Source organism: Elephas maximus, chromosome 9, assembly GCF_024166365.1.
Source record: "Elephas maximus indicus isolate mEleMax1 chromosome 9, mEleMax1 primary haplotype, whole genome shotgun sequence".
NCBI lineage: Eukaryota > Metazoa > Chordata > Mammalia > Proboscidea > Elephantidae > Elephas > Elephas maximus.
The window spans coordinates 79953207-79967280 of record NC_064827.1 but is presented as its reverse complement, the minus strand read 5'-3'; the positions used below and the strand labels follow the sequence as shown (position 1 = coordinate 79967280).

The following is a 14074-nucleotide window of genomic DNA, read 5'->3' as shown; positions in this document are numbered from 1 at the left end:
TCTTCGCCAGCACAATTCAAAGGCATCAATTCTTCTTCAGTCTTCCTTATTCATATTCCACCCTTCACATGCATATGGGGCCGCTGAAAATACCATGGCACCTTAGTCCTCAAAGTGACGTCTTCGCTTTTCAACACTTTAAAGAGGTCTTTTGCAGCAGATCTGCCCAAGGCGATACTTCATTTAATTTCTTGACTGCTGCTTCCATGGGTATTGATTGTGGATCCAAGTAAAATGAAATCCTTGACAATTTCTATAATTTCTCCATTTATCATGATGCTGCTTATTTGTCCAGTTGTGAGGATTTTTGTTTTCTTTATATTGAGGTGAAATCCATACTGAAGGCTGTGGTCTTTGATTTTCATTGGTAAATGCTTGAAGTCCTCTTCGCTTTCAGCAAGCAAGGTTGTGTCATCTGCATATCGGAGGTTGTTAATGAGCTTTCCGCTAATCCTGATGCCACCTTCTTCTTCATATAGTTCAGCTTCTCGGATTCTTTGCTCAGCATGCAGACTGAATAAGTATGGAGAAAGGATGCAACCTGACGCACACCTTTTTTGATATTAAACCATGCAGTATCCCCTTGCTCTCTTCGAACAACTGCCTCTTGGTCTGTGTACAGGCTCTTCATGGGTACAATGAAGTGTTCCAGAATTACCATTCTTTGCAATGTTATCCATAATTTGTTATGATATACACAGTCAAATGCCTTTGTATAGTCAATAAAACACAGGTAAACATCTTTCTGGTGTCACCTGCTTTTAGCCAAGATCCATCTGACATTAGCAATAATATCCCTCATTCCACGTCCTCTTCTGAATCCAGCTTGAATTCCTGGCAGTTCTCTGTCAATGTATTGCTGCAACCATTTTTTGAATCATCTTCAGCAAAATTTTACTTGCATGTGATATGAATGATGCTGTTTGATAATTTCCACATTCCGTTGGATCACCTTTCTTTGGAATGGGCATAAACATGGACTTCTCTGTATTGGTTGGCCAGGTAGCTGTCTTCCAAATATCTTGGCGTAGACAAGTGAGCACTTCCAACATTGCATTCATTTGCTGAAACGTCTCAATTGGTATTCCATCAATTCCTGGAGCCTTGTTTTTGCCAATACTTTCAGTGCAGCTTGGACTTCCCCCTTCAGTACCACTGGTTCTTGATCATATACTACACCTCCTGGGATGGCTGAACATCAACCAGTTCTTTTTGGTATAGGGACTCTGTGTGTTCCTTCTATCTTCTTTTAACGCTTCCTGCATCATCCTTTGCCCATAGAATCCTTCACTAATGAAACTCAAGGCTTGTATTTTTTCTTCAGTTTTTTCAGCTTGAGAAATGCTGAGTGTGTTCTTCCCTTTTGGTTTTCTAACCGAAGGTCTTTGCATACTTCATTATAATATCTATACTGTAAACATCTGCATCTATATCCAGATCTCTCGATATGATTGTTCCTATTTTTTAAAGCATTCATTTACGATGTTCTGTGGCCTGGAAGTGTGCTGACTGCTTTGCCTGCATGGCTCTCTCAAATTCCATGTAGTAGAAACTATAATTATCATTCCTATTTTATAAAGGTTCTGAGAAATTCTGTACCTAACCAAGGTCATGAAGCTATAAGTAGTCAAGCTGGAATTTAAACCTAATTCTGTCTGCATACAAAACCCATGCTTTTAACTGCTACACCAGTATTTTTCAAACTGAGTTGTGACCCATTAGTAGATTATGAAATCAGTTAATGGTCAGAACTAAAAAAAAAAAAAAAGAATAGAAAGTATAACTCTTGACAGGGGACTCCCTGAGACTACTGCTCTGATACACTCTTTAAACCTAGAACTGAGCCTATTTCCTGTGATCACCTTTTAGCGAAATAGCCGAGTGGCATACAAAATAAAGGATGTTACTCATAAGATTGGTGCGCTACTTAAAAACCATCAGAGATGAGATTAAAAGATCAACAATTACTCAAAAGCAAGGATAAGAAGGGGGCAGGGAAACTACAGTACTAGAGAAAGAACAAACTGAATACAATTAAAGAGAATGTTGACACACTGTGATAAATGCAACTAATGTCAGTGAACAATTTGTGTGGAAATCGTTAAATGGGAACTTAACCTGCTATGTAAACCTACACCAAAAACTCAGTATTTTTTTTTTTTTTTTAAATAGGTAGTAGTAAGAGTATTGTACTGTGAAGCTTTGCTTCAGCAGTATATACATGTGTACTGGGGTATGATATAAAATGTGCTTATTACCCTGGGCTACAGTCAAAATAGCTTGACAGTCACCGCATTAAACCATACAGCCTCTTCAATTTTACCTAAGCCTCCTGAGAATATTAAATTCACGTAAAGCACCTACTGTAGAGCCTGGTACACAGGAGGTACTCAAAATATAGAAACTGTTATCACTGTAACTTCAGGACAACTGTTCTGCCTCCAGACAAGATGACTGCAATAGCACTGGGCAAGGAAACAATTTCAGAATCATCTGACCAGATTTTACCTTGACAAGGGTGGTAATCAAGCGCAGAAAAGCAATGGTGACCCCATACTCGCCTTGGGGCTGTTCGCTGTTCATCAAGAGGTTTCCATAGCCTCCAGCATTCATGCCCTCCGCACTGGGAAAGACAGGGAGGGATAGAAAAAAAATTACAGGGCAATTACAAGGTTTCAAGAAAGTGTAACCACAAAGCATTCTTGTTCAGTAATTGTCTAGATGGCTCAGGCATGAAGTGAAAAGCTCTGCAAGGAAATTAATCAAATCCAGACAACTTTATACCCAAGGTAAACATTAAGAACATGTTTTATTTATGTACGACTTCAAAAAGCTTTAAAGTGAAAAATCAAAATAAATGTCAGGGAAACGTCTTTGTCTTGTAAAGCAAGAGGGTGCAAGGTGAGGATGTTCAGGAAGTAAGACAGCATTTGTCTAATGCTAACTGGTCTACTGGGCAAGCTCAAGTACCTGTGAAACAAGGAAAAGCAGAATGACTGGGGCTTAACTTAAGAGAGGAAAAGTCAATTCCCTGGATCCAGAGACCAATGGATTCTCTACTCTGGGAAATAAACTCTCAAGTACCTAAGGGGTTGCCACTGAATGAGAACAATCTCTCTCTCAGGATTTCAAGACCGCAGCAGCATGTAGATGCGGGACGTGACTGGCAGGAGGCAGTCTGCAATTGACAGATCTGTACTGAGATCTCTGAAAAAGAAGAGCAGCCTCTGTGCCCCATGTCCCATCATCTCCTTTACCTTGTCTCACTCATCCCTCCAAATTCCAGTCAGAGGGCTGAACAGGTAAGCAGCAGACAGAGTAAACAGATAAAGAGAAGCTTCTTTAAAAACTAGTAAAGGTAAGCTAGACCTGTACACGGCTCTCCTTCAGGAATATACTCTACCCACTCTCAGACCTTGCTCACCTAATCATCTGACTCATGTTGGAGACCGGGTGAGCCACAAATGGTAAGAAACCTGTGTGACGAAGATCAGTCCAGACCTGGGAAGGGAAAAAGAGAGCCAAATGTCCACGTGTCTTCAAATGCATGCCAAGTGTTACATTTTTTTGGCTGTTGGGAAGACTTGGCATCTCACCTTTGCTGGATTCCGGGCAGCCAAAACAGTCAAACAATTGACACAAGAAGCAATAACATCCACAGGGGGGGAGATCACTGTCGTTAACCTGGTTGGAGAAAAGTGCACTGTACTCAGTAAGATGAATAATACAGCTTGTTCCATCACAAGTATTTTCCAGTTCCCTCTTTCCAAGGCCCTCCTCAGAGATGTAGAAACAGGAAAGCCCTCAGCTGGGAGTATATATCACTTCAGAGTTTCCCACAGAGGAACACGCGTTAACTCTGATCCACTGGATGTGTGGTCAGGCTCCTAGAAACTGAGAGAATAACTGCTGAGAGCTCTTTCAGAATAACTGCTGAGGGCTGTCCACTGGAGACTCACCGCTGCAGCAGCATGTAGATGCGGGACGTGATTGGCAGGAGGCAGTCTGCAATTGACAGATCTGTACTGATGACCTTATGGACCAGATCAATGATGGGCTTGACCCTCTGGCAGTGCTGAATCACATCTGAGGGGAAAGACAGCCTGTGACCTCATGATAAACAATTCTAAGACTGCTGAATGGTCTCTGAGACCCAAACAAATCAGACAAATCACAATCTTGATGGTCCTGAATGCCTTGAAATTATATGTCCGTTCTTTAAGCGTGTCTGTTTCCTCCCTGTGACGATGTCTCCCAAACCTGACCTTACCTGCAGTAGAAACGACATGAAGCAGCATTTCAATCTCGCAGGTAAAAAGGGTCCAACTGCTGTAGGAGTATTCCCAGCGTACCAGATAAGCCCTGTCATCCAGCATTACTTGGCCCACAGTACCCTGAGGTATGCGAAGGTTGGTCTGACCCCCTAAGGGAAGAAGGAAGAGGAACTAGTCTACCTGGGCATATGACAGAAAGAGGTGACTCCTCTATGAAACACCAATATTTAATCACAGAGAAATGTATAGTTTTTTCTTGGAGTCTAACATTCCTATAGCTTTTTCCATGAAAAATAAATTCACCTAATCTGCTCTGCAAGCTTTCATCTAGAAAGCAATTAAAAAAAAAAATTCTCATGTTAGTTGAGGAAATAACGCTTTCCATGTGTCTGAAAAACAGCTGAGTAGAGAGTGGTTTTCCATTTACATGATGACTACAGGAAAACCATATCGTAGGACTGTTAGTGACCAGGACACTGGTAAGTCAGTGGCAATGCCAAAATTAGAATTGTACGGTTGTTCCATCTATGTTTTGTTCCTTCAATATCCGGAATACATGTGAGCTTAAAAGCAGTAACTGGTCATTCCTATACACTGCCAGTAGAAAAATAAATTGTTAACAACCTTTTTCCACAACTTAGTATGATATTATGTATTCATATTTTTTAACGTGACCCACCCTTTTTAGCCAGCAATCCCACTTTGTGGATTCTATCTACTAGAGATAAAAGCACCAGGATATAAGGGTAAATGTACCCCATGCAGCACTGTTTGTAGTAGCAGAAACCTGATACAGCCTAACTTAGAAGGAGAAAGACAAAAAAATTATGGAATATCACCCTTTATACCACCAAAAACCAAAAACCAAACCCAGTGCCATCGAGTCGATTCCAACTCATAGCAACCCTTATAGGACAGAGTAGAACTGCACCATAGAGTTTCCAAGGAGCACCTGACGGATTCGAACTGCCAACCCTTTGGTTAGCAGCCGTAGCACTTAACCACTACACCACCAGGGTTTATACCACAGATACTTGTTATTTTTGGTGATGGGAAAAGTGGCACCAAATGTGGGTATAGTGAGCAGAGCATCACCAAAGTAAATGATGTCGCTAAAAACCACTCAAGAGAAAAGGATACGTGCACTAAAGAATCTGACATATATGAGGGCAATAATTCCAACAAAGACCAGAAACCAAGTCTAGAATCACATATGGATGGGTACAGGCATATATATATACAGGTAGGTACACGCGTATACATATGTGAGAAGAGAGACAAGTGTCTACATGCACAATTACAGATATATATGGGCAGGTACATATATTCACTGAAGATACAGCTACAGATACTCCTCGTACATAACCAAACACCTTCCAAGATTGGTTTTCTGGGGGTGAAAGCTTAGGACCATAGTCTCACAGGACAACTCAGTCAATTGGCATGATATAATTCACAAAGTTCATGTTTTACATCCTACCCAGTACCCAGTGCATGTGAATAGCACCTGGGATCTTAAAAGCTTCCAAGTGGCCCTCTAAGACGCAACTATTGTTCTCTACACATCAGAAGCAAAATAGCAAAAAGGTGAACAAAATCTCAAAGAAGAAATATGTCTACAAGACTTCAATAGCCTACACAAGCTACAATCTCAACTACCCTGAGACCAGAAGAACTAGACAGTCCCCGGCTACCACCACTGATCTGTCCGGGGTCACAACAGATGATCTCATTTAAAATGGGAGAAAAATGCAGAACAAATCTCAAAAAGTCTTAAAAAAGGGCCAGAACAACTGTACCAGCTGAGACCAGAAAACGCCCTGAGATACTCTTTAAGCCTTGAATCAAAATTATTCCGACATCACCTTTTAGCAGAAAAGTAGAGTGACACACAAAACAAAGCATATACCCGTTAGATCAGTGTTCTACTAAAAAAAAAATCTCTATGAGGCTAAAAGGTCAACATTTAATTGACAGTAAAGATGAGAAGATAAGAAGGCAGGGAAACTAGAGTATTGGAAATGTAACAATCAGAACACAATTAAAGAGAAAGCTGTCACAATATGAAAAATGTAACTAATGTCATTGATCAATTTGTGTGGAAATTATCAAACAGGAACCTAACTTGCCATGTACACTTTCACCAAAAACACAGTAAGATATTATTAAAAACCAAAAATTATGAGGGACCTCCTACCACCAAGAACAAAGAACCCAGAAGGAGAGCGTATCCTTTGGACCTGGGGTCCCTGGGCTGAGAAACTCCTAGACCCACCAAGGGAAAGTTGATGACAAAGGCCCTCCCCTAGAGCTGACAGAGACAGAAAGCCTTCTACTCAAGCTGGCACCCTGAATTCGGACTTCTAGCCTCCTAAACTGTGAGAGAATAAACTTCTGTTGTTAAAGCTACCAAAAAAAAAAAAATTATGGGACACTGAGAATTATGACATTACTGGAAAGAATGAGTTGAATCTATCTATCTAAATGTATTTGTGTAAAAAAATCAACTTGAAAAACAACTTTGTGACAGTGTACATAAATACGTGAATGGACACACACTAAATTCTTAATTGGTTACCTTATAGAGACAGGATTGAAGAGAGATTAACTTTTTAAAAATACCCTCTATGTTGTTTAAAACCAAACCAAACCCACTGCCATCTAGTCAATTCCAACTCATAGTGACCCTACAGGAGAGGGTAGAAGTGCCCCGTATGGTTTTCCAAGGCTGTCATCTTTATGGAAACAGATGACCACATCTTTCTTCTGCAGAGCAGCTGGTGGGTTTGAACCACCAACCTTCTGGTTAGCGGCTGAGTGTTTTAACCACTGCACCGCCACCTTGTTGCAATGAATATCCATTATATTTGAAACAAAAACAACAGTGTAAAAAAAAGTTAATTAAAAAAGAGAGAAACTGACTTAAGTATTTATAAACAAATCAACACACATGGGGGGAAAAGGGCCCTGCTTTAAAGGCATATTGCATTAAACAATTAAGACAGCAGCTACAAGCTCTAAATAGAGGCTGTTCCTAAAAGAGACTACTGAACCAAGGATCCCTTCATCTTACCAAGAGGGTACAGAAGTTTTGGTGTTTGCCTCCGCCAAAGAGTTCCATCTTCATGGGAGATCACATCATGGGGCTTGTGCTTATAGAGTTCATTGTAGAAAGACATCTTATCCAAGAAACTATACACCTGCCAATACAAAGAAAGAACTCCAGTCACCCATTCACCTACGGGCCATGCAAGGGGGGTCCCACAGCTGCTTTTCTGCTCTTTGAGCCAGACTGTGTACATGCTGACTCTCAAACCTCTTTTAAGCCTACTGTTTTTACTCTTCTTGAAGTTGCCTTCTGCCCTCTTCTCCAAATCTCCCCCATTCTTTAATATCCAAATCAAGTCCCACCCTCACTCCACAGATAGTTTCCCCTCCTGAATAGTATCTTGTTTAGTACTCACATATTTATTAGTTTTTTAGTTATGTAGACATTTACTAGTTTTATTAGTTATTTCTTATATTACTCTCTTCCAGCTATATTTTAAGAAACTATATTTTGTCTTACCTACCAAAATATCTACAATTGGAACATAAAAAAAGGATTTTTATTTAATTTTACAGAATTGAGGCACTATACTTAGCGTCCTTCATTCAATTTCAGATTAACCGTTGTCATGGTAGTAGAATTTCAATGTGGAAAGCAAAAAGCGTTCCTAATGGGAAAAAAAAAAAATCCCATTCTCTTCAGGCACGTGACTGAACAACTTACCTTTTTGGCAGTGGATTTCCCTGATACAAGGGCTCGGAGCAGTTGCAAGAGTGGGGAGAGCAGATGGGGAAACATTCCACATACACTGTCCAGAATGATCCCAAGACCAGAAGTTGGCTCCTATAGTGGGGAAAAGGGTCAAATTGCTAACCTTCACATTATCCACAAATTAACACATCTCCAAACTGTCCAGCAATCGTTAAAAAATTTTTTTAAATAATTCTTTCCTTTAGGCAGGCATCATTTCTCCCTAATAATTTTCAATTTTCAGATTTCTACAGAAAAAGGCAATCAACAACTGACAGGACCTGAAAAGTCAGGACCCGAAAAGAGACTGTTATTCTCTCCAGTGGCCTCTTCCTGTTCATCCTTTCCATAGGAAGACAATAATGTCTACCTTTGCATGTTTCCACCAAGGTGACAATCGCCCAACACCTTGTCGGCACTTAGCCACCACACATGAACAACAGATCTTTAATCTAAACACTGCTTCACAGTAGCTTCTCCCAGGAATGCAGTGATTCTCTAAGACTGGATACCATCTCAGGAAGAAGAGGAGAAAGGAAAACAGACTTACTCATCAGCTGAATCTTGAGGTTGGAGGCTACTGTCAATGCTAAGACCAAGTTCTGGTGAGAAACTATTCTGACCCAAGGCAAATTCTCACTCTAACCAGCAAAAATACTCTCACAATGCATAAGGTACAGTTACAATCCCCCAATAGCACTTCCAAGAGTTTTGGGAATACTGGTACCTAAGAGACTCCCAAAGTGAAAAAAGATTGGTGGGTAGGATAGATAACATACTGGTTAATGATCTGGGCTATAGACTTAAGTCAGACTGACCTGGACCCTGATCCTGGTGCTGTCTTTTTCTAGCTGTGTGATCTTAGGTAAGTAACTTCACATCTCTGAGCATTTCCTCATATGCAAAATGATATACATAGCATCTATTTCACAGATTCTTCTGAAGATTAAATGAGAACTACTTATAAATGATTAGTATAGCACCTATCACAAAGTAAGTGCTCGATAAAATCCTTTGCTCCAGAGAATACTGTAGCATGATTCCCTCAACATACTTACTGTTCCCCAGAATAATTCTGGAAGAGAAGGGTCTGCCAGGACTTCACATGCCGTGTCAATTACATCCTATTGGGGGAGGGGGAAAGAAAATGGTTTATTTCCCCTGGTTAAACCAGTTTACCTTTTTAAAGTATATTCTGTTAAAATAAAAACATTAATAAACACCTTCGTATAGTATTTCAGAGGGGAACTGAGTTTAAAAAGTGGGATTACATCTTGTCATCTGCTGTATAATGTTAAGCAACTAACCCACTAAAAAACCCAGTGCCGTCAAGTCGCTTCTGACTCATAGCAACCCTATAGAATAAAACTGTCCCGTAGAGTTTCCAAGGAGCGCCTGGCGAATTCAAACTGCCGACCCTTTGGTTAGCAGCCGTAGCACCTAACCACTATTAGCTTCTCTAAAATTCAAATTCCTTATCAGTAAAACGAGGACAAGAATATCTGTATCACAGGGCTGTAGTAAGGATTAACTAAAAAATGTATAGGGCAGTGGATTACAAATTCAAAAATGTCATGTAAATGCAAGGCACTATTAGGCTCAGCTAGAATGCTGTCCTAGACGGCAGGAACAGTCTTTTCAATTTTTTTTTTATCCTCAGCACCTGGCACAATTTAGCATACATGCTTACAGAATAATTTTCTTTTTTTAATCCAAGTAACAAGACTCCTGCAACCCCAATATGCTAAAATCGATCCTCCAGGTACACCACCCCAATCACCATCGGCTGATTTTGACTCATGGCGCTGCCGTGCCCACCGAGAGCAGACCCATGGCGCTCCCGTGCCCACCGAGAGCAAACTCGTGGTGCTCCCGTGCCCACCGAGAGCAAACTGCCCCACAGGGTTTCCAACAGCTGGTTTTTCAGGAGGGATCACCAGGACTTCCTTTCAAGGTATCTGTAAGTGGACTCTAACCACCAACCTTTTGGTTGGCTGTTGCACCATTTTCCTCCAATGATAAGAAATGTTCATTTTAATCATTCAAATACCAAATGTGATTCTAAAACAAAATACTAATCGCTAAAAATGAACACCATAACACCAATGTTCATTGCAGCATTTTTCACAATGGCCAAAAAGTAGAAGCAACAGATGAACTGACAAACAAAATGTAATACGTATACCATAGGATACTCTTCCACCATACAAAGGAAGGAAGTTCTAATATATACCAGGACATGGACGAACCTTGGGGACATTATACTAAGTGAAATGAGCCACACATAAAGGGACAAATATTTTATGATCCTATTTATATAAACTACCTAGAACAGATAAAAGCACAGCAAGAGAATAGATCAGTGGTTACTCTGTGCTGGGGGAAGGGGTTATTGCTTAATGGGTACATAGTTTCTGTTTGTGATGATAAAAAACTTTTGGAAACATACAGTGGTGATGGTTGTATAACACTGTAAGCGTGAATAATAGCACTTGAAAATGGTTAAAATGACAAATTTTATCTTGTATATATTTTACCACAATAAAAATAAAAATATTAGGAAAAAAAGGAACACAATGGCTTAGTTAATAAGGATACTTAAAAAATACTATTTCCCACTAAAAGGAACCAGAGCTCCTTGGAGAAATGGCAGATTCCGAGTCTGGGGCAGGAATCTTACAGATAATCCTGCAATACCCTGTTGTACCAGAAAACAATACAGCTATCAAAATATATTAAGGTAGTGTCAAAAGAATTTAGAAACCAAAATGAAAAAGCTCTCACTGGCCAAAGATGGGGCAATCTGAGCATAAGAATAATAACTGTAATGGATTAACAACAGCTCATAAGTTTAAGGAGCCCTGGTGGCGAAGTGGTTAAGAGCTCAGGCTGCTAATCAAAAGGCTGGCAGTTCAAATTCACCAGCTACTCCTTGGAAACCCTGTGGGGCAGTTCTTCTCTGTCCTGTAGGGCTGCTATGAGTTGGAATCGACTCGACAGCACACAACAACATATTTAAACCCATGCTAAAAGATATGCAAAATAAACAAAATAACCTCACTAGCCACCTTTGGAGGGTGCTAGTGAAAACTGGTAAATAAAGGAAATAAAGCATGTACAGTACTCTATCCTGGAGTGCCAAATAGCTGATGAGAGCAAGGCTTCTTTTTTACAGAAGTATTCCAAATAATAAACAAAGATGGAAAGACAGAATTACCATGAGACCATTTTGCAACCCCTAATGAATCTAGACAATGATCATTAATCGCTGCAAATACCACCAAAAAAGACAACCAAATATTACATACCTCCCTGATGGAAATGTACACCATGACCTATGAAGTAGTCTTGCTTTAGAACAAACAAACAAAAAAAAAAACCCCAAAACCTCAAACCTGAGTTATCTGCTCAAGTTCCTAGATCTATTTACCAATTTACAGGAGAGGAAGGAACATGTTAAACAGCACCAGAGGGATCCAATCAGCAAAATCCAGAACATGGAATATTCTCCAGGACAAACGACTTAATTTCTTCAACAACAACAAAAAATGCACGAATATATAAAAGTGAAGGGGGAACTTACAGATTAGCACTGTTCAACAGAACTTTCTGAGATGATGGAAATGTTCTATATCTGTGCTCTCCAATATAGCTATTGAAGCACTTGCTATGCGCCTAGTCTAACTAAGGAACTGAGTTTTTAATTTCAGTTAATTTAAATTTAGTCATATGTGGCTTGTGACTACCATAGTGGACAGTGCATTACAAAGAAACTTGAAAGATATATCAACCAATTACAATATACGGACCTTATTTGGATCCTGATCCAAACAATCAATCTTACGATAAATTTATGACATGTATGAGACAACTGAGTCCCCGGGTGGTACGAACGGTTAACTCGACGGCTGCTAACCAAAAAAGGAAGAAAGGACCGGTGATTTACTTACGAAAAATCAGCCTCTGAAAACTCTATGGAGCACAGTTCTACTCTGACACACACAGGATTGCCATGAGTCAAAACTGAACTGGTTACGAGACAACTAGAAATTTGATATATGAAAATACTGTTTTTTTGGATGTGATAATGGAGTCAAGTTAAATTTTAGTTTGAGATATTCACAGACAAAATTACATGCTGTCTGGGACTTGCTTCAAAATAAGGTGAGGAGGGGCAGAGATGAAGTAAGATTAGCCACGAGTTGATAACTGTTGAAAGCAGGTGGTGGGATCAGGTGAGTTACTACACAATTTTACCTACTTTGGTATAGGTTTGAAATGTTTCACTTTTTCAAAATTTGCAGGAGAATATTAGTATTCACAGATGATTGGGACAGATATATTACAGAGTAAAAAAATCAGGTCACCAAACAGTATATACACTGATTCCATAAAAATTACTTCATGTACACATGCAGAAAATGTTTGGAAGGGAACATATCAAAACAGTAAAAATTTACCCTGTGGAGGGAAGTACTGTGTTATCTCATCAGAGGAGAGCAATTAGGAGTGTACAGCAAGGTGTATGTAAATTTTTGTATGAGAGACTGACCTGATTTGTAAACTTTCACTTAAAGCACAATAAAAAAAAAAAAAAAATTTACCCTGTATAGTGGAATTACTTTCTTCTTTTGATCAGAATTTCCTGATTTTTCTGCAATTGACATGTATCACTTACATAATATGATAAACGAAAATGAACAGCAATAAACAAGTTAGCACCTCACTGAGGTAAACGATATCCGCTGCAAGAGGGTATTTTAGCACAACAGTTGTAAAGCAGGGCGGTGTAGATCACCTCAGGAAAGCCAGGCACTGACCTGCTGATTGCCCAGGGTGTGCAGCTCCAGCGAGGTCAGAGTGAAGGAAAGGAGTCCATAGACACACATGCACGCAGTGCTGGTGGTGCACTGGGATGGCAAAGGAGTAAATGAAAAATTCTTAATAACACAACTCTTCGCAGATTCAGCCTAATTTTAATGTATTACTATAGTTTCAGTAAACAAACGGGAAGAGAACCAGAATGCTTATAATTTTCCTAATTTAGTTCCAAATCAGGAAGGCAAAGAGAAAAAAAAAAAATGCAGGAACCATGAATATTACAACATAGTCAAAATTAAATAAAAAAGAAACTATTTTAAAAGTGATCAAATTTTGTGTGGGGGAAACAGAAAACCATATCCGGCCTAGAGAAAGAATTGTCTCTACGTGCTGATGTGAATGCCTGAACTGCCATTAGATAAATCAACCAGTAACAAGTGGGGCCTGTTGGCTGAGGTTTCATTTCAGCACTTTGAAACAGGCCATACCTTGCCACTCAAATTAAGCCCTAATACCAGACTCAAGAGAATTTCTAATTCATCCTGTTACAGTTGAGTAAGTAAGTCCCCCCAAAAGAGTTCTCTGGTCAGTGTGGCCAAAGCTATCTTCTAGGGGTATGCACACAGCCAAGACTCGGACATAATTGTTCCAAACTATACCCATCTACCACTTACTAGCTATTACCATTACACTGTGTGTGGGGTAAATAACATCTGAGTCTCAATTTCCTAATGTGCAAAACAAGGATAATAATTCCTAACACAAAAAAGTTGTTATATTATTCAGTACAACATGGGTGAACCTCGAAAACATTATGCTAAGTGAAATAAATGTTAGACAAAAAGACAAATATTGTACAATCCCAATTACATAAAATATCCAGAATAGGCAAATACATAGAGACAAAAGTGGTTACTAAGAGCTGGGGAAGGGGGAAATGGGGAGCAACTACTCAAGGGATACTGAGTTTGTGTTTGGAGTGATGAAAAATTACTGGAAATAGACAGCAGTGATAGTTGTACAACAGTGAATATAATTAATGTCACTGAATTGTACACTTAAAAATGGTTAAAATGGCAAATTTTTTGTTATACAGGTAGTCTTCAAGTTACGACAAACCACACAACCGTCTTTTTTTGGGGGGTACATCTTATTGTTAGTACAGTAATATGTACTACAT

At 39.5% G+C, this 14074-nt stretch overlaps 1 protein-coding gene across 1 annotated transcript in view; it reads right to left on the bottom strand.

Moving 5' to 3' along the window:
* The window catches only part of NUP188 (nucleoporin 188), a 49630-nt gene that overhangs the window by 15406 nt on the left and 20150 nt on the right, over positions 1–14074 (bottom strand). Inside the window, exons 12-20 of the mRNA XM_049895537.1 lie at positions 12894–12983; positions 9132–9197; positions 8047–8166; positions 7348–7474; positions 4271–4423; positions 3960–4086; positions 3597–3684; positions 3425–3501; positions 2509–2623 (exon numbers count right to left, since the gene is read on the bottom strand). Coding sequence (XP_049751494.1) covers positions 2509–2623; positions 3425–3501; positions 3597–3684; positions 3960–4086; positions 4271–4423; positions 7348–7474; positions 8047–8166; positions 9132–9197; positions 12894–12983 — 963 coding nt within the window. The remainder of the gene's footprint in view (positions 1–2508; positions 2624–3424; positions 3502–3596; positions 3685–3959; positions 4087–4270; positions 4424–7347; positions 7475–8046; positions 8167–9131; positions 9198–12893; positions 12984–14074) is intronic.